General features: G+C 36.5%; 1 protein-coding gene across 1 annotated transcript in view; it reads right to left on the bottom strand.

Annotated features, from left to right (window-relative positions):
• Positions 1-344: 344 nt before the first annotated feature.
• Positions 345-20,836, bottom strand: part of SACS (sacsin molecular chaperone) — a gene marked incomplete at both ends in the record, with an annotated part of 33,830 nt that continues 13,338 nt past the window's right edge. The window contains 4 exons of the mRNA XM_082014803.1: positions 345-11,905; positions 13,297-13,323; positions 15,889-15,980; positions 18,483-19,965. Of these exons, the coding sequence (XP_081870929.1) occupies positions 345-11,905; positions 13,297-13,323; positions 15,889-15,980; positions 18,483-19,965 (13,163 nt within the window). The remainder of the gene's footprint in view (positions 11,906-13,296; positions 13,324-15,888; positions 15,981-18,482; positions 19,966-20,836) is intronic.

Below are 20,836 nucleotides of genomic sequence, written 5' to 3'. Positions count from 1 at the left end.
CTAAGCTTTGGTTATATAAAGTGCAGTTCAATAATATGCCAATTAATCACAATATTGTACATACAGCTAATTTTTGCAGCTCAGTTTCCCTGCAATTTTTTAAAAATATTCGTGTTTTACAGTTTGCTTATACAGCAGGCTCAGTTTAAAAAAAAAAATCCCGTTTAAATAAATTTCAATTCTAAGTATTTCAGTACCATCCACCTTTGCGCACTACACTTCTGAACTGTTTGGCAACGTGTAACCTTTTGGATGTTCAGTAATCTGCACAATTGCATTTGTATCCCAGCACATGAAATACCCAAGCTCTTGACAAAAGGGTTCCCTAACCCCTTCAAATTCTCTTATACTTTCTGTTGTATAAAGTTTTCAAGTTTTATTATGATGCAAGCAGTACATTCCATCACTCTCATAGCAACTTCTGAAGTAAACCTATCATTGGGAATCTGTGGAAAAGGAAGTAAGTCAGGATACCTAGTTTTTAAGCTATCTACTCCATAAGCTTCCAATGTCTGAACATCATTTGTAAGCCCTTCAAGTTGCTGACTATATTCTTCTATTTTTTGTGCGAGGGCTGCTGGTTTTACGTCTTTGTCCGATTTGCCCTTCACAGCATAGTCAGCGGCAATCAACGCTAGCTTAGTAGCAAGGTAGCATTTAAAGCATACCCATTCATTGGCATTTTTATGAAGGTCATTTCTTGCAGCTGAAAAGTTAGCTCGGGCCTGCCTAAGCCATCGACGTGCCTCTACAGGGTTGCCAACAGACCTGAACGTAGGTGGGACAAAAAAGCGTTGTGAGTAAGATGGCCCCGTGGAAGATGGACACTTTTCTTTACACTGCTGTCTTTCAGATTTGTGGCTTGTTGCTTCTTGATTCCATGAAGTATAAAATCTCTGAAATGAAAATTTATCTGACTGAAATCGAGAAGCAGAGGATGAAAATGGTCTTCTCGAGGCTCTATCCATATTTTGATCCATAAAGGCCTGTTTTTCTAGTCTGTTAATCTCATTCTGTAAATGTTTGAAAACCTCATTAGCTATATCAAGATTCTCTGCATTTTTATCTGGATGCCATTTAAGATACAGCCTCCTAATAATCTTTTTTCTTTCAGATTCTGGAAGCTTCCAAGCCTGTTCAATCACAGATGTCACTTCTCTCAGTATTTCTGGCAACGAGTTTGACTTTATCTTTTTTGGAGAGTGATGTTTTGAGGACATTGTTTTGTGGCTCTCTCTACCAGGGAAGAGAGGTGGAATTGTCCTCGGTCCATGTGATGGAAATTCTGTAGGACTCGTTGGGGTAGAAGGTGTGCTATCCCTGCTTTGAGAACTTTCCTCTGGTCTTGAAAATTTGTACAAATCAAGAGAGCTCACTATTTTATATTCACTATATCCAATATCAATCTGGTAAATCTTCCCTAGAAAACTGGGACTTTCATCATCTTCTCTTTCTACTTCCTGTACAATGATTGCATAGGTATACGTTGGCTGATATGATCCATATATATCACCACCTTCAGCATCAACAAGGTAACCAACATATTCACCAGGATAAAATACATTCATTGGATCCATAAGAAGTGTATAGTGAATTTCAGCTGGTATAGGAGTGCCAGGTGTTGGTAGTTCAAGTTTTGATGGTTCAGAAGAGTCATACTTCACTCCTAAACTGTCAAGCTTCTCACTGATCCGGTAAATATCATTACAACCCAGCATGGCAATTAAATATGAGGTATCAGAAATCAGGTTGTCAGTTGCAGATTTTAAGGTCATTGCCAATGCTAACAGGAAATTTATGTCTTTGCTGTCAGAATGCTGTATATAAAGCAGTATTACTGCATTTCCGTATCTCTTCAGGAAAGCAAATGTCTCACTTTTGCTGTGGGGAATAGGAGCAAAACCTTTAACTCTTAATGTTGTTTGCAACTTCTCAAAACAGGAAACTTTCAAACCTTCTCGCAAAGCTTTGCAAAGTCTTATTACTTTTTCTTCATTAGCTAAAAAAGCATTGTCATTTTCATGCTTCATAATCCTAATGAGTCCTGTGATGAATTGTTCTGAAGACAACAGTAACTGTAACCTTCCTTGCAAAGAACATAATGCTCCAAACTGACAAATTTTGGGAGACTCTTCATCCAACTGTTCTTCAAGAATACTGCTAAGTAAGCGAGGCCTCAGTTTCTGAGGGAATAACATTATCAATTTAGTATGAAAACCATGATCTTTGCCTAAGTAGCACTGGCTAAGATCAACAAGCATTTGCACACCAATGTTACCTTGGATTCTGCTTTTGTAGTGGGGTGCATCATCAAAAACTAAGATACTAGACTTTACCAACCTACCGTCTTGACTGGGAAGGTAAAGGGCAAAATCCCTCATATTCTCAAGGTCATTCCTAACCTTGACAGAATCATTCTGAAGACTTTTGAATAGGCCAGAAACTACCCTTTTAACTGTGCGCATTTCATTAGGATCCAATTGCTTTCCTTCCGAGTTCCTGAATATGCGACCTAGAACTTCAACATACTGCTTTGTTGAAATAACATCTTCAGTACCCAAATGTTTAAATAACTGATGGAAAGTACCAAGTTCTAAAGGAAGTTTGTAAAGGTAAGGTTTAAAATCAGATTCATACTCAAGGTTTATTACCACCTCTTCAGGCTTAAGGAGCTTCCAACCTTCTTCTACCATTATAAAAGAAACTCCTCGAAGCTGAAAGCGGAATTCCCTTTTCTCTGTACTAAGAAACTCATAAATGCTTCTTAGGACCTTGACCCTAGTTTTCACCATGTCCTCATCCAAAGTTGTTATATTGCATATGTTCCTGCAGTTATTGATAACTTTGTCCAGGGGAGGGTCCAAATTAACATTCAGCATAGTTAAAACTTGCTCAAGTTGTTCTTGTGCACCAAGACTACTTCCCTCTTGCTCTTTGATACTTAAAGGTGTTGCTTTTTCAGGAAGAATGGGACATGAAGTCCACAACAACTGCAACACATCAGTCTGTTTGAATTTAGGATTCACCTGTGCCCCGTTGAATCGTATAAGAGGAAGTGTCCCATTAACTTCTTGATACTGAGGATGAAATCTAACAAATTCTGCTGGAGCTCGTTCAGGGCACAGAAAAGGAATTAATGACAATTCTTTCAGAAAATTTCCTGACAAAAGGTCAGTTCTTTCTTGAAATATGTGATGAAGGAGGACATCAACAGTATTCTGTAGTGTTTCTTTAGACCAGTTTTCTGTATTTGCTCGCATGCTGATCTCCTTAGCAAACTGTAATAACTGTTGCTGTGAAATGATGAATTTCAATCCAATATGTCGTAGAAAAGTTACCCACGATGGAAGGAATGTAGCTTGATTTTTTGGTTTTGTAAGTTGCTCTAGTTTCTTAAAAAAATCTTGGGGTATAAAGAATTTTTCGGGAAGCATAACTTCAAAGACTTTTACAGTCCTGTCATAAAAATATTTTGCAGGTTTTAATCTATTGCTTGCATCATGAATGATCAAAATGCTTTCAAGCTTTTCAAACAGCTGTTCTTTCATTTCTGAAGTTTCTTCAATGCTAGTTAGCCTATTCTTTAAGTAGATCAAGTGTTCCAATTTTGCATCGTAAGTCAGACTTTCAATTTTTGGCAAAAGATGTTTCAAGTACACTTCAAGATCATCCACAGAGACACAGCCAAGTAGAGTATACAAATCTTTCAAATGAAGCTTCTCTTCAAGAAAAGCTGATGAAGTTGACTGTGTCCATCTGTCTACTTCTACTGATGGGATACTTTTCGTGAGGACGTAACACATCCCATATTTTGAAATGCTGATGTATCGGCCACTAATCGATTTATAACATGGTAGAGACTTTAAAATTCTAATGTCATCCTGAGATGTCAAATGACATAAATTGCAATTGAAGTACATTAAGAGTGCCTCAAAGTCACTTTCTGCTAACTTTTCAGTCCTAAAAGTTGATGTCTGTACCATATACTGTATGGCTTTCAGAATGCTTGAAGGACTGTCTATATTTGCTGTACGTCCCGACAGCAAAGGCACTAAAGCACTGTCTTTGGAGCAAATTTTGTTCAATGCCAGCTGAATACAGCCTGTTTTCATTAAAGCATGAAAGACTTTATCACTCTGAGCATTTGGAAAAACAGCTATATGCATAATGCTGAGGGGCAGCAAAACATCACACTCTGGCACAACAAGATGATTAGCTGAGACAGTAAACTTTACACCTGGGAGCAAAGTCCAGTCCTTCAAAGTGTCAACAACATCATCAAATTTTACTTGCATATCTTCTTGCTCTTCCTTAATATTTATAGACTCACTAATAAAATGCCAGGTATTTTTAAGCCAAGATTCACTTGCAAAGTTCTCCTTCCATTTCATACAATTTCTAGTTTTATATTCTCTAGGCAACACAGATGATAACAATTCAGCAAAACTTGTGATATCAAAGACTTTTGCTACTTCACTGTTAAGTAGAATACTGTTGTACCTCAAATACAATGTGTTCATAAAGAGATCCTTGCGAGATGGAATCAGTTCATGGTATATTGTTAAGAACTTTGGTCGCTTTGAATCAAAAATTTGCAAAACATTGTCAAGAGTAATAAGGAGCGGCAAACCCTCAATTTGGATTTCACTTTCTTCTGCATCTTTAAAACAGTAATCAACCAGAAGTTTGAGACTATGGAAAAGTTTCAAATTTGTCTGCTGAAGACGACAGGGTAGCTTTCCAATGTGGCAATTAGAGTCTGGAAAAGAAAATGTCATCAAAAATGACCGGACATCAGCAGGTGTCACATAGGTGACAGGAATATCTGCATCTACCAAACAGTGGTAAAGATTTGCAGTTTCATCACAGTTATATACCAAATTAAATCCAATTTCTAAGAGTAAATGTTTGAGTCTGTAAACGTTTTCAGCCACTGTCTTCCGCGTTGTGATGTTGTACTCTGTATTTTTGAGATGCTGTAATTCATCTTGTAGTAAATTGTCAAAGAATGGCCTACCTTTGTTCACGGTAGACATGTTAACCCATGTGATGATAACAGCAGAATGCAAATCAGAACCATCAATATTCGGAGCTCGCATAACAGGTAAAAGACGCTTCAAATCTTCATAAATGCAACTGTAAACTGCTTTCACTAAACAATACCAATCTGGCTGAATATCAAGTCTATTAACTGGAAAAAAGGATAAAAATTTTTTTAAAGTGTCTTTCACAACATGAATAGGTGTGTTTTGCAGCACCGATACTGTAGGATCATTGCCTGGAAAATACCGTTTCTTCAGCTGAATCAGCAGTTCAACATAGGCTGGTGCTATCAGTGCTGTCATTAGGCTACTATTCCAGTCACTTCTTACTCCAACACCATTGTCATCACGCCATAGATTTCTTCTTGCTGAATCCAGAGCAAAGTGTCCATTCACATGAAAAGGTAACCCAGTTTCTAAAGACAATGGTAAGAAACAGAACGCTCTGTGAGGTTTTTTGTAATTATGAGTAATGCAAGCTGCTACCCCACCACGTGGAAAAAGAGTAATGTCCTCATTCTTGTGGGCTGAAATCACACTTTTGGATACCTTTTCCATAGCAGAAAAGCCTGACCTGTTACAAATTAACCAAGTTGTAAGATTGCCTTCAGAGTCTTCAGTATCCATTGTGTAAGTAATCTGTTGCACAGGTATTTCACTTAGCTGCCTTTTTTTAGTTACACTGTCAATTACAGATGCATGGAATTGCTTTCGTTTCAGTCTGTCTCCATCAGTGATTTTACCTTGTACAGAATACAACACATTCAGTGCTCCTGTTGTTTTTTCTATCTCACAAATAGAAATTTTTTCCATATGGTTCAAAAACATTAAGAGTTCTGCTCCATCTGTACGCAGCTTATCTAAAAGATTTTGGACCATTCTATCTGAGCACGGAACTGAGGAAATTTCTGATACTTTCGCCATTTCTCCATTTCGAAGAGGAAACCTGAACATTGTGCAATTATCCAGTTTAAAGTGATCTCCTAAGTAGAGGTCTAGTACATCTGAGAACTGTGTTCTGAAATCTGCATCTAAATCTCTAAACATGCGGCCAGGACTTGTTGATGTTGAACCTGGTGCATATCTAGCATGAGGATCAAAAATACAAAGTATATCATTGCCAGATATGAAAGAAGGGCAATCAGTAATGTGATAAACAGAATTGAAACCTATACCATATTGTCCTGTTTTACAGGGATTTCCTACTTTTGTACCTTTTCCAAGGTTCTGAATTCCTCGAATATCATCTTCGGTAAAAGGCTGGTTGTTGTAAACACACAGTGCTGGTCCCTGAAGTGGTGCCCATTTCTCATCAAATATTCTATCAGCTGGATGCTGTCTAGGATCAAACACAAAACAGATCTCTGTGGCTTTTGCATCATCTGCATTCTGAAGGAGCTCTTTCAGCATTTCTTTTTCTGAAGGGTAGGCATTAAGAATGCTTTTAATTCTACTTGTCAATTTTTCTTTCTGGCCAAATTCTGTTCCAAGAGTAGTAAAACAGATATTGGATGCGTATCTTTCTAAAGCTTTATGGCGTTTTGGTATTGCTCCAAGCTTTACTGCAACTTCTCTTGGGATATCACCATGACAATATTTAACAGTTGTGTCTTTAACTTTAATCCATGGACAGTCATTGTAACACAAAGATTTTGCAGGCAGAAGTGCAAGACGAGTATCGGGTAACAAAATCTCACCATACTTTTTTTCACAGAATTCCTGCTTCTTCTCTCTAATGAGGCCCCATATTCCTTCACTAATTATTCTTCTGCAAAGCTGAAAGTTGTCTTCTGTTAGTTGTTTGGTCCCTCTTTCCTGATTTATTAATTCCAGAACTACAGCAAAATCTTCAACTGTAAAAGCCTGTCTTACACCCACACTTTCAAATAGCTCACGGAAACTATTTTTATATTTATTAGGCAACTGATAGAGATAGGGTGCTGCTTCAAAATTCAAATGAAAAGACACTTTTGTTGGATCAACATACACATTCTCAACCAGAATAAAACTACAGTTTGTCAGCTGTTCAACTATCATAGCTTTTGTTGATTCATTCTGTAACATTGCTTCATGTAGATATTTGTAACAAGCATTAGTGATATTTTCTTGATATAACGTGATTCCATCAAAAGACTTTGCAACTTCTTCTAACTGATTTATGACCAAATTAACAGCTGGTTTCTTCAGTAAACCCAAAAATTCTTTGACAGCTAATGACAAAGCACCACAGCCTTTAAAGGAGTGGGAATTTTCATTAAGAATTGGTTGTATTAGGCAAACTGTATCTTGATGATCAGCAGTGAAAAGATCAGTTGCTGAAAACATTGCTTCAGGCTGAAAATCACTGCCTTTCCAGTGCAGTGAGAAGCCTGCTGGTTTGCTAAGGAAAGGAAGGAAAGGAATGGTTTGACATTTTGCAGCAAATTCTTTAGCTCTAGGGTCCCTCGATTTTAGTTTTTCATCAATAAGACTGACTATAATACTGCTTCTGAGACAAGCTGCAGCATGATCAATCTTGTTAATTTCGGCTACTGACTCTGCACGTTCTATCAGATCTTCCCATAAAATATCATCTTTAGCCATTCCCAACTGAACAAGTTTAACCAAAGTAACTGGGTTAAGATAATTCTGAGTAGTGCCATAAGGAAATCTTCCGTCTTCAGCATCGTATAACTTTGCAACTCTTCCTTCAGGATGGATCAGTCTTGATGGTGTAACTAATGGATGTCCATCCAATGAACAGGGAATACATGGAGTAACACGAAGAATTCCTGAGAACTCCTCAACTTTTTCATTGAGAACATAACGCATCAAAGGATCGCGCAGCTCTGCATCAATCTCCTGAACATTAGGAAAAAATACCTCAGAAAAGAACTGTTTCTCAGAGAAAGTGTTCTCCAGTAATACGTATTTGCATCCTGCTTCTTCAAATCCTGTCTTTACCCAGGATGGGAGATCTACAGCACACAGATTTTTAGAACCAGTTTTTTTAAGGTACTTCAGAAAGATCTTAAAGGCTGATGGTCCAACGTCTGGTCGTTTCAGTATAGAGTCATCTAAAAACCTTACATTCTTCATAGAAACCCAAGAGAAACCATCAGAAAACACTTTGATCCCTTCTTTGCTTTTCATATGAGCTATGTCTTCATAAAACCCTTGACAAATAACAGAAAAATCATCATGAACTGAATCAGGATCTGGCCACACTGCACAGTAACTATAGTCAACTAGCTCACCATTGATTGCCATGTCACGTAGAACACAAAGTGCTTCTATGTAGGCTTTTACAATAACATGCCTCATGAATACTGTATTCCATCTTCCTTTCGTGTCTGTTTTCCAGATTTCTTTCCGATTTGAAGTAACTGCAAAGCAGCCATTTATATGAAGAGGTAAGCCTGTTTTTATTCGTAGAGGTAAATAGCAGAATACTTCACCTATGTTGTTGCAATTAGGTTTCACAATCCACTTTTGATCCTGGGTTTCAGAGAGCAACACTCCTACTCCACCACAGGGAACAAGACCTAGTCTTCGTCCACTTTCATGTAATGAAAATTTTAAAGCGTCCCCAGTGTCCATGCAAGAACATATAAGCCATGTTGTTGAATCTACTGTTTTCTGTGGCAATTCATCAGCTGATCTTTTTATCTGTCCTGATTTAGCCATTTCAAAGAAAGAAGCTGGATCATCTTCTGTACCTCTGAATAGGGGAGACTGTAAATCAGCAATTCGCCTAAATACATGGTGAAATTCTTCTACTACTATCTGTAAGATACATGACGATTTTGGTGTTTCAGTGGGAAGCTTTTTATTACCACTACTGCAGACCTTCATGAGTTTAGCTGCTTCCTTTAAAACACTTACGTTTGGTGCAGTTAAGGCTTTGGAAGAACACAGATTTTTTTTGATAGTGACAACATCTTGTGCCACCCCAGGATCATCTGCCTCAATTTTCAAGTATTTCAAAACCATTGAATTTACACTCTGAGCAAATATAATCAGTCTATGACCACAAATGCTAAATTCATCCACAAGAGAGTAAATGTCTGCTGTATTGTAACATGCACTGCTGACTTCACTCACTTTAGCTTCCTGCTGAGTTCTAAAGGACAGCCTGAAAAGCGTTCCTTTGTAGCTGTAAGGAGATTCTACAGTCAGTGGTAGCTGGCAACCAAAAACTCCTATAAATGGCTTAAACTGATTTGGAAATTTTCGCAGCCTCTTCTGTTGTTTACTCCAGTTGATTTTGATCCCAGGGTTAGATTTATCTCTAATATGCTTACTGATATGGTTAACATTTGGATCAAACATAATCATGAACTCCCGGCTCAAAATAATAGGAACATCAGTGATATGATAAACAGAATTGAACCCCAGTCCAAATTTTCCTACTTTGTCAACTTCACTCCTTTTTAAAGATTCTCCTAATCGAGTTATATTTAGGAAATCAGAGTCAGAAAATTCAGAATTATTGAATGACCACAAAGCTGGACCATGACATGCTGCCATTCCCGGATCAAGAAGATTCTCTCTTATATCCATATTTCTTCTCATGTCGATCAGGAAATTACATTCTGTTGCATTAGCATCATCAGCGTTTTGAAGAAGCTCTTTAAAAATATCGGAAATGGAAGGGTATTCTTCCAAAATGTTTTTAATTCTTACAGTCAGAGGCTCTCTTTGCCCAGATTGCTCAAATCCCATATTTTCTGGATTAATCAATCTTGTGCTAAGGCATGGGACATTTAACCACTCAGCAGTTTTCATTGGTATGTCTTCATGCACCAAAATTATTGGTTCAACAGAATCTTCAAGCAAATCATTTAAGTCATCAACTTTGATATCACAATAACAGCACTCATGGATTGGCCTCATTGCAAGTTTATAAGGAAGTTTGCCACTGTATAGTGGCATGGGTGTATGCAGACTTGCAGGAATCTGATTGCTATACAGCCATCTTACGATGCTCAACATAATGTGAAGATTTTGTTTACTCTCTTGTTCAGAGAGAGACTGCTCAGTTTTTAGATATATTTTCTGAATGACCATAGAAACATGGTCTGGTGTTAACTGTTCAATTGAACCACAACATTTAAACAACTGGTGAAACTTTGCCATAGTTTTTGGCACATAATGTAGATAAGGTTGGAGATCAAGATCAGGTACTGACTTTATTACTGCTTGTGTGAGGGAACAAAATGTTTTACCTGTCCAAACCCAGGGAAATTTCAGGGCTTTAAAAGCTTCTTTGCCTTCTTCTAGATGATCATGCATAAACCCATAAATCTCAAGCAAGATATGCTGAAATTGATAATAGTCCTCGTCACTGAAGGTTTTAGAACTGTGCCAGTCAACCACCACCTTGAAATGTTTTAAGACTGCTTTTATGCTGGGCTTGGTGGGGATGCCAAGTGCTTTTTCTACATCCAACAGCACATTTTCCACAAGAGGAACTGAAGAACCAACTAAAATTGCATGAGATATATCACACATTTCTGGTGGCGAACAGAGATTACAATGATCTCCTTTCCAAACTAAGGATGCTGGATAATTTGGAGGTCTTTCCTTACATGCCGGAATCCACTTTATTTTTTTCAGCTCAGCTTTTGTTTCAGATGAGTGAAGCAGTGTATGGTTTTTATTCAAAATCATCAAGAGCGTTCTAGCTTTTCTTAGCAGTAAATCATGATTGGTGTTAGAGTTAGCACACAAACTTTCTATTTTATTTGCCACTCTCATAATATCTCTTTCTTCAAGACCAGCCTCATTTTTTAAGCCTATTTGTCTCAGAGAATGAAGAATATCTGAAGATGTAAAAATAACAGGGGGGAAGCAAATTTCCTCCTCAGCATAAAACAAATTTTGCAGAAGTTCTACCTCAGGATCAAAGAGTTCATTTGCTGACATTATCTTTTCCTGTGAAATCTTAATAAACTTTAGTGATGTCAGCCAATCTATCACATCTGTATTCTCATTTTTCAGAAAAGTCAGATTTTCAAGAACCCACTGCATTATCTGTGTTGTTTCATCATATGAATAAAAATTACTTCTTATGTCTTGTATAATAAACTTCAAGCAATCTGTGCTCTTTAGCTGTTCTATTTTCAGCAAGTTAGCTAATCGAATAGTAGCTTCATCACTGCTGTCAATTACTGGAATAGAAAATCTTAGACCAGGAGGAATTTTGGCAGTGTGGTGTAGTACCTTACTACCTTTTAGCCCAGTAAAAACAGGGACACTTTCATCAGATGATTTTTCAATTTTTTTAAATATTAGCAATTCCTGAATAATTCTTCTCTCTTTGTCACTTGCGTCAGTTAAACTAGCTAAAAATGCCCTAAGAGCATCTTTATGTGTTGATGGGAATGATGCAACCTGACTGCATAGTTTCTGTAAGGACATTTTTTCCATTATTTGTAAAACAGCACTTGGTAATGGTGGATGCACATATTTTTTTATAAGTGGATGATGGATAGAAATATCCAGCTGCTTAAGTACAACTCCACCAACTTTCTGAATAATATCATCTAAGTATTCCGGGAGCTGGGTCTCAGATTCATCTTCCAGAATGATAGGTGATGGATTCCTAAATCTAACCAGTTCCACTGATGTTTGATTTTCCTCCAGCAGTGTCTTGGGGATAAGCGGCATGTCATCAAACACACTCAAATCATCAGAAAAATGTATATATAGGTTTTTCCAGACCATCTTAAGCCAGGAAACTGATGGGTGATTTTTGTCTTCCAAACCTGGATACCACTGTACCACCATGTCTCTGCCAGGCCACACGCTATTCATAACTTCTTTAATGAGCCGGGCAAATCTTTCTGGGTTCAGAAGCTGCAGCTGAGTGCATGGCCTTCCTGAAATTATAGCAAAAGGGCAAAGCCATAAAAATCACAGAGAAGAGTTACATAACAAAGTGCTTTTGGTTGTTAGAGGGAGGAAAAAAAAATGAAAATTAAAAAATCTAATTTGTGCCCTGCCTTTTAATTTCATGGAAAAAATTGTTTGTTAAATAGAACTGCAGATACCAGCTCCCATTGCTTCCAGGAGTTAATTAAAAGTGTTTACATTCCATATTAGTATGAAAATAAACACAAATTGAAAATGATCAATATGTTATTGCATTTGTTAGTTTGACACAAGAGTTCTCAGGCATACATAGCAGCTACGGATTTACAATCAAAGTAGAAGCTTCAAACATTTTTTTTGTTTGGTTGATTCTTTACTTATTTGGCTAGTGGTAAGTAAGAATCTAATCCATTATTTGTTTGTCTATAATTACAAAGATTCAAATACATCTGAAAGATTATTTATTAGATAGAGCAAAGAGCAGCTCAGGGGCAGATGATCTTACACTAAAACTAACAAGCAACAAAAGTCAGTTATTCAAGGAGTGATGAAACTAAGTTTAGATGTATACACTTTCATTCTTATTATCAAAGCTCCCACTAAAAGAACTATGTTAACACTCATGTCTTAATTATCATTAAGACAGCTTATACTTAAAAATTACAGAATTTCTGAGGGTAAGAAAATAGTCCAGAATATAAAAATACCACTACTTCCCAACAACATCAACAACAATGACAGAAATGGAAAGCAAGGCATCTATTTGAATTTCAGATCTTTTTTTCCATCTAGATAGCACTGCCATTTCCTTAAAAGCAACAGTCTGACTAAAGATACTATCTACTGTCCCTGCTTTGCTGGAAATCAGTAGTAAGACATCCTTTGGAAGACAATTTTTTTTCCTTTCACTTCATGGTTACAGAGCTACGCCTTCTGTTAGTTCTCTTGAACAGGAAACACAGGTAAACACAGCAGCCTTGTGAAAGTGAGAAATACTTGCAGCAGTGGGCCAGCAAGATAAGAATCTACTTAAAAGCTAAGCTTAAATCCCATTATTTGAGCACAGATCTATAGAAACACTGTTGTAATACCTATACATGTGACCTTAAAATACCAGCAATCTTCCTGAATGGGAATTTATTAAAAAAATACATAAATGCATGAATTAAAATATTGATCATTTCTGTGTAACATAACTGCAAGGTTTTCTTCATCAACGTGCATTTCCCCTCAACTCTTTTCATAATTATCTTTAATTATCTTTAAACTATTTTTTGGCAGCTCTATTTGGAAAGTTTTGTTTACAAGAAAGCTGGGGTAATGAGAATAGCTAATCACCAGATTCACACAAATATCAAGCTTCAATCCAAACCAGTACATCTTCAGTTAATAACCATACCTGAAAATCCCCAGAGAAGCTGTTGGGCTAGAACATAATCAAATCCATTTTTAGAGAAGGAGTTACACATTAACACACTAAATACAGAAACAGGTATTAACTAGAAAAATACAGTACACATTTTATGAAAGAAAACGTAAGATCTGTTTGTCTTTGTATAACACAATAAAAAAAAAGCACGCCATTTTCTCACAGAAATAATACAAAAAAGTTTCTATTTCTGCAACTGTATCAGGAATTCCCCTGATATAATTACTACAGCTGTGTAAGTAAAATTCTTGACAGGTAAGGTTTCAAAACCCACCAAAACCCCCGTTAATACTTACTTATAATAACATACAACTTCTATGGTACTGCAGTTGTACTTCACAATTACGCAAAATCTTAGAATGAAGAATAATTTAGGAGGAGATAGAAAGAAAAGTAGGCACTACAATCTTGCAAAGGATTCTCTAAAAGTCCTTAGGCATTTCTAGGAGATTTAGAAGCATTATACTTGTCATATTCATTTACAAAAATATGTTCTACTAATCAATGAGAGTATACTACCAAATAAGAACAAGTCCCTAGAAAAATATCATTCAAAGAAACTGACAGAGGAAGAAGAGAGACAGAAGCAAGACCTTAAATGTGACAAAAAAATCTTCCCAGGCACTAAAAAAACCTAGGCAGACTTTGTGGCAACTCAGAGACCAAGCCTGGAAGTGAAGGACTGTACTAGAAGAACTCAGCAAGGGATTGCTTTATGAATATATAGGTTTTTTTCATTTTAGTCACCTCTGCTTTTTCTGTTTAAAATTAATTCAAGCATATAGTCTGTTAAACATGTATTTTGGTTTGCTCTTTTTTTTTTTTTTTTTAAGGTATCATCACAAAGAACTGGCGTTTTTCAAAGCTGACATTCCTGTCTTCCATACCATTTTTCATCTATCAAGTCTCACTGTGGCTGTCTTGATCTCTATATATTTTGGTTCTTCTAAAGGCCCAGCAATTACTACTACAGTAAGCAGTAATTCCTTATGGTTCTAACCCAGATTAAGCATATTCACTGTTTGGGTATACAAGTAGTCACTACTTTCAACAGTTTATAGTCTGTATTAAACCAAAACATAATAAATTAAAAACAGTGCTGGAAGAAATTGAAAGTAAAAAAAAAAATTAAAACAAGCATATTCTACTACAACAAAACACTTATCATACAATATGCCCATAAGACTTTGACAATTATGCTTTTTAAAACAAAGTTTTGCTTTAGAGTAGTTTCACACTTGCTGTTCTTCATATTCAATGAAGTCCCAGCATTGATTTCATATTTAAAATAATACAAATTCTATAGAAGATATTTACACTGTTTACTCTGTGCAATAAGTCACTCCCAATTCTTTCAATCTTTTCACAGATGCTTTGCTATACTTCAAAAATTTACCAGCTTAGCCTCAGAATTATCTTACTTTTCTGTTATTTTTTATAATGAAGCAATGATCAAAACATGGAGAAAGGAGTAGGTTTCCAACTGAACAGGAAGAATAATAAATAGAGAACATATAAAGGATTGAAGAAAAATAAAGGTCAGAACACAGACTGAAGAAGTAGAAACTGTGACTAAAGACCATGATAAAGGGTATTAAAAAAGCAAATCAAGACAGTGATTTATAGTATTCTACGTCTGGTTCTAACGTCCTCAGTCTAAAAAAAGACCTCTAGTAAATTGAGCAATTTTTTTAAAAAGAGAGAGACAAGGATTTTTTTCTGAAAAGTACATTTTCTAGACACTGAAGAGTAAAATAGCTCACCATGTACTCACAGTATTTAAAAATAAGCTGGAGTGACTTGTTTGCACACTGTGCTTACATGAAATGACCTCTGAGACTCAAGACTTCAAATTTACCAATCAAATGCATAACGAAATGCAACGGTGGAAAGGTAAATATAGACAAACTTTGAGCAGAAAAAGAGGCAAAAAAATTGTAATTGTGAAGGCAGTTAAACATAGAAGCATCTTCTCTACAGATGAAGCAAACTTCTTTTGATCAAGATTGGAAGTATTTCAGTAGGTCCACACTGAAACACCCATGAGCTATGAATTAAGAATCAGGGAACTCTTGATGAAATTGTGTGGTCCACAGTATTCTTGAGGTTAGATGCTTAAACTAGTTTCATCTGGTTTTAAAAAAAATGCACTGATGCAATCACTTGCAATTGTGAGGCAAGAGATGATCCACAATACCAAAAACATGACCTAGCCATTGCATGTGCAAATACTACAAACACAAAATAGAACCCAGACTAAGTGGAGGAATACTATTTGCACAAAATTACTGAACCTTGAATACATGCTTTACTAAGTGAGTACCTCTTCTTTTATTAAAATTTTTATCCTTCTTCCCTTGCCTGTTTGTTCATTTATAATTTTCATTTGTGTCATTTCAAACAACATAGTCTATTGCATCTTAAATTTTTTTTTTTAGATGACCAACTTATTTATGTGAACTCCATTTCAAAAAAGACATTGCTTTGAACCTGGGTTTAGAACTAGTCTGTTCAACTATTAGTAATCTGTTTCACTATATGAGAACATAAAAGACATATTACCTCGGCTTTTGGCAGCTTCCTTCAAAGCAGCTAGAACCTCAGGCTTCAGGTCATCGGAAAGTAACCTTCCCTCCAGGCCAGGAAAGAGTGATCTAAGCACACCATAAAAATAAATTTTTTTTTTAAATTTATAAAAAAGGAAAATCCACACTTCAGCAAAGCATCTGATTTATTTATGTTGCTGCACAGAAATTACCAGTATGGTAATCATCATGGTCAGACAGTTGCATGCAAAGCAATCGCTTACATACGCAGAACTGGGCTTTCAGTGGGTGCTTTCTTATAAATGAGAAAATCATACATTTAGAGGCAGAGAGTTGTAAGAAACTAATTTCTCCAACTACTCTTCTTTTCAAAGCAGGTCTAAGCAAGTTATCTCTTGATAGAAAAACTAGGATTAGAAAATTATTTTCATCTATTTTTATTCTAAAAAAAAAAAAAAGGTAAAATAGCACCTACTACTCTATGTCTCTTAAAGATTCTATTTGAAAGATCTATTTGATTTCTATACAAAGAAATACAACATGTAATTCTAGGACTTCACACGACTTGTGAATTCCAAAAGATCTGCAGACAGTGGTTAAAAATATTGTAGCCAAGAGTCAGTCTCATCCTGCCCCTCCTTCCCCTTCCTTTATGTTAGCACTTAAAACTAAATAGTTTTTTAGGGCTTTGGTCTTCTCAAATAAAAAATAAGTATCCAGTTTAACTCTGACAGAAGGTATATCAATTACACATAAACCAACATAATCTTTCTTGTTCTTCCCCAGGTGTTAACAGAAAGAAATTCCTAAGAGCTTTTTTCAGCTTTTTAAGCAGGCTCCAAATTTGAATACGCAAATAGCCAAAATCTTCAGTTGAAAGTGTTTTAAAACATCTAGCATAAGTCATTTATCATACTTATAACATCAGAATTAAAAATAATTACTGTAGTCAAGAAGAGAGGCAAATAAAGCATTACTATTTCAAATTTCTGTATTACCATAGCTAGCAAGTAGATTTATGCCTGGTATAACATGCTTTTGTACCAGTTTTACAAGATTAACCCAACTAAGTCCATTAACAACAGAACACAAACTGAATAAGATATAGCAGTATCATTAAGTTCCAAAAAAGTATCTTATGACTAATCTGAAGTAGGGCTGTAAGGAAAATTTATAAGTGGCATCATGGGAATGTTTTCTGTATTGGTATATTGGCTTAACTTCTGGAAGGGGAAACAAAGTAGAATAACAAAAGATGAAACATCTCACAATAGACGCTAGAGAAATTTTTATTATTACTTTTTTAAAAGACCCTAGAATCCCAGGCTCTTGAGTCATGTTAATTCACTGATAAATAACTTGGAATTGTCTAGAACAAAACAGATCATAGTCTTACAATGTAATAGAAAAAGAATAGCAGCAGACTGTCCAAGCAACCTGGGAAGAACAGCAGCACTCTGCTCAAGCAACCTGGGATGACCAGTTACATGCATCCAACTGCTTTTCTTGAAGATGTGTTGTCTATACATATATTCAAGCCACAATTTATACAAGGACCTTACTTGAACCACATTTTACCTTAATAATATCTATATTGGCACAATCCAACCCACCTCTACTTCCCGTTTAAACAGTTCATAGGGCAGTAAAAGCAGCAAAGCACATGTCAAATGTCACATTCTCTCAAACTGAGGATATGAAAATTAGTGGAACTCTGAGGGAAAGGACATGGAGGGGTGGTTGTGAACACACGTAGGGCTAACATTTCATAAGGAGGAACAGTTACAAGTAAGACATCTGGCGTGTTTCAGTGACTCCAAGCAGTACCTCTTAAGAGGTTACTTGGAGAAGTGTCCAGATTTAACAAATCTTCTATACATCCATAATCTAGTTCAGACATAAAAAGCAGTAGTCATGCCTTCCCCCCAGTGACCCCAAGGGCAATATTCCAGCTAGCCTGATCTTTCCTATCACCTCCCCAGTGTCAGTGCAAGCTTTTTGGCAGATGAAATGTGAACCAAATTGGAACATTGATGAAGCTAGGAAATAAGCAAGGAAAAAAATTAATTGGAGAGGAACTGGAAAGAACAAAAGGAGAGCAGATGTAGAAGACAAACCCACTTCTTTCCATGGTAGAATCTGCTTACTTCCCGAAACCAGTAAGTGTTCAGTACTAAACCCTTCACTGAAAGTAAGAGTGTTGTATGAAAAAAAAAAAAAAGCCTGAAGTAATCTCAAGCTTGAAGTTCAAAAAAAAGCTTTTATCTTTACCTAAACTAATGTGCTGCTTAGTATGCATGTTTCTAACCTCCTCTTATTTATAATTCTCAGAAGAAAGCTGATTTGAAGTATATCCTGAAGTATTCCCCTAGAGCCTAGATCACATAATTCTTTATAAAGTTGTAATGACAGATGGCTGTCAAGCTTTTCAAATGAGGCATATGCACACAAGTAAGTACATACATACAGAAAACTGAGCTCTATCTTTGCGTTATCTCCTTACATTACAGGCTGCTGCATATCATCTTGTTTGCTGATAAGCAAATAACAGTCTGAAGTTCTGTTTTAACATTTAAACTAAAAACACAGTATTTAAAATATTAAGTATACCTGGGATATTCTTCTGATGTTATGTAAACTACATCCTGTTCTGACACAGATGAGGAAAAAGGAATAAAATTTCCATTCTGTAATGGCAAAAGCTCCAATCCAATCAGTTCACTGTAGACTCCATCAGAAAGCACAAATTCTAAAAGATGAAGCCTTTCTTCAGGAGGTCCATCGTGTCCAGATTTCCTTAGTACTTGCCGTACTACAGCAGGAGTCACTTTTTTCACAGCTTTAGAAGTAGAAATAGTGAGATGCACTGCACTAGCAATATTTGCTGGTACCTTGGCAATCTGCTTCCCTGAATTCTGGAGGTAGTTGAGAACAGACTGTGTGTACTCCAAACTCTCATCCATTTCAGAAAAGTGCACCTGTTCCACCTTTATCCATTGATTACTCACTGAGTAAATAACTGTATCCTGAAGCAGCTCTTTGAAGAGAGGTACTACAATTGGTTTCCAGGGTACCCTGATTTTGTTCTCATCAGGCCATAACCTATAAATTCTTTCAGCTGACAACGGAAAATCCGAATTCTTCTCAGTCTCCATTCGTTTGATAGCTTCCAAAATAAGGGTGGTGTATGCCTTTGGCACTATATTTACCACAAGAAGATCATTCCACAAAGCTGCTGGATCCCTCCACTGATCCAGCTCTCGCCATTTGATACTCCTCCTATTGTCTGTGAGACCGAAGAAACCACTAACATGAACTGGGAGTCCAGTTTTGCTTTCTTCACCTGGAGGCAAAGGCAGAAAACAAAATGCTCTTCCTGAAAAATCTGCTACAGCTCCTTTTTCCTCCCCATTAGTTGATAAAGACATGGCTATGCCAATAGTAGGAACAAATTTCAAGTCATCAGCTAAACAATCCAGTTCAGTACACATTCCTCGACCACCTACACAATTACATACTAACCAAGATGTTTTCTGTGCATCCTTAACATTCTCATCTTCTACAACTATATTTACATGGTATGTCACACATGTTATGCTATTGCTTGGAACTCCCTTACAATACTGATTTATTGCGGTTCCTAAGATTTTGATAGAATTGGGTCTTTCATGTTTCAAGGCCTTGTTCTCACTAGCGGTTACTCTAAAAATCAGCCTCTCGGTTCCATCGGCTTCCCTAACATGCAATGAAACATCCTGAACACTCTTCAAGAAGAGCAATACTGTGTCCGCATCTGCTCTGAAGGATTCAAAGAGCTCCAAAATCTTCTCTTTGTCATAAACATTGCTGCTCAGTTGGGAAGGCTGCAGACGAAGTGGGAAACGAAAAAAGGTACCAGGAAAGTTTCCATTCTTAAAGGTTTCTTTAGTGCTGCCAAATACACCAATGAATGGTGCAAACTGGTCTGTAAGTTCACTGATTTCCTTGCTATCTTCTTTTAGATTCCAACACTGGCCTGATTCATGAGGTCCAAAAAGGGTTTGATGGGGATCAAGCATTCCAATCTGGTCACCACTGAAAATACTAGGGACATCTGTATACATAAAAAACAACTATTAATAATCCTAAACCAACATATTTTTCAAATACAGTCTTAAGGAGCAAATTTTTAAAAGGCAAGAAAAACAAACATTACAAAACTGCAATGAACCCAGTATAACGCCCAGGGAAGTGTTTGAGTCACCATCCCTGCAAGTATTTAAAAGACATGTAGATGTGGCACTTAAGGACATGGTTTAGTGCTGGATTTGGCAGTGTTAGGTTTATGGCTGGACCCAATGATCTTAAAGGTCTTTTCCAACCTATATGATTCTATGATCCTGTAACTCTGATAACATGTACTTCAGTGCTTATTGACAGAAAGAAACAAGCACACCCGAATTCTGCAATTAAATATATAAACAGTCATTCAATTATTTGAATTTTAGCAACGAGTGAGCAACAAAAAGTATAATTTTTTCAACTGTATACTTTTATCTTTCCAAAGTTTTCAGGGGAAAAAAAACATTTAATTTACTAAAGATGTATTCTATTACATTCATACTTTGCAGATCATGAAGGCTTGCAAAAAGTAATCTTCTATGTTTAAAATTATAAATTCCCAGAATTATCAAGCCACTGAATGCATTAACTGAGCTTTTATTCATGCTCTACTAGGTGAAATATTGTGGAAAAAAAAATCCTCTGTCTTAACAAACTCGCAAGTTAAAAATGTTATTTCAGCAAAAGCGTGCCTCTTGTGCTGTACTATTATAATTACTATGTAGACTGTAAGCACTATTTACACTATATGCTTCTTCTGTACAGCTGTGTTGTGATTTAACCCAGCAGGTAGCTAAATATCACACAGCCATTCACTCACTCCCCCACCACCCAGTGGGATGGGTGAGACAATCAGGGCAGGG

This window comes from Phaethon aethereus, assembly GCF_964289735.1.
Source record: "Phaethon aethereus genome assembly, chromosome: 1".
NCBI classification, from domain to species: Eukaryota; Metazoa; Chordata; class Aves; order Phaethontiformes; family Phaethontidae; genus Phaethon; species Phaethon aethereus.
The sequence above is the reverse complement of the archived record's forward strand: the minus strand, read 5'-3'. Positions and strand labels throughout refer to the sequence as shown.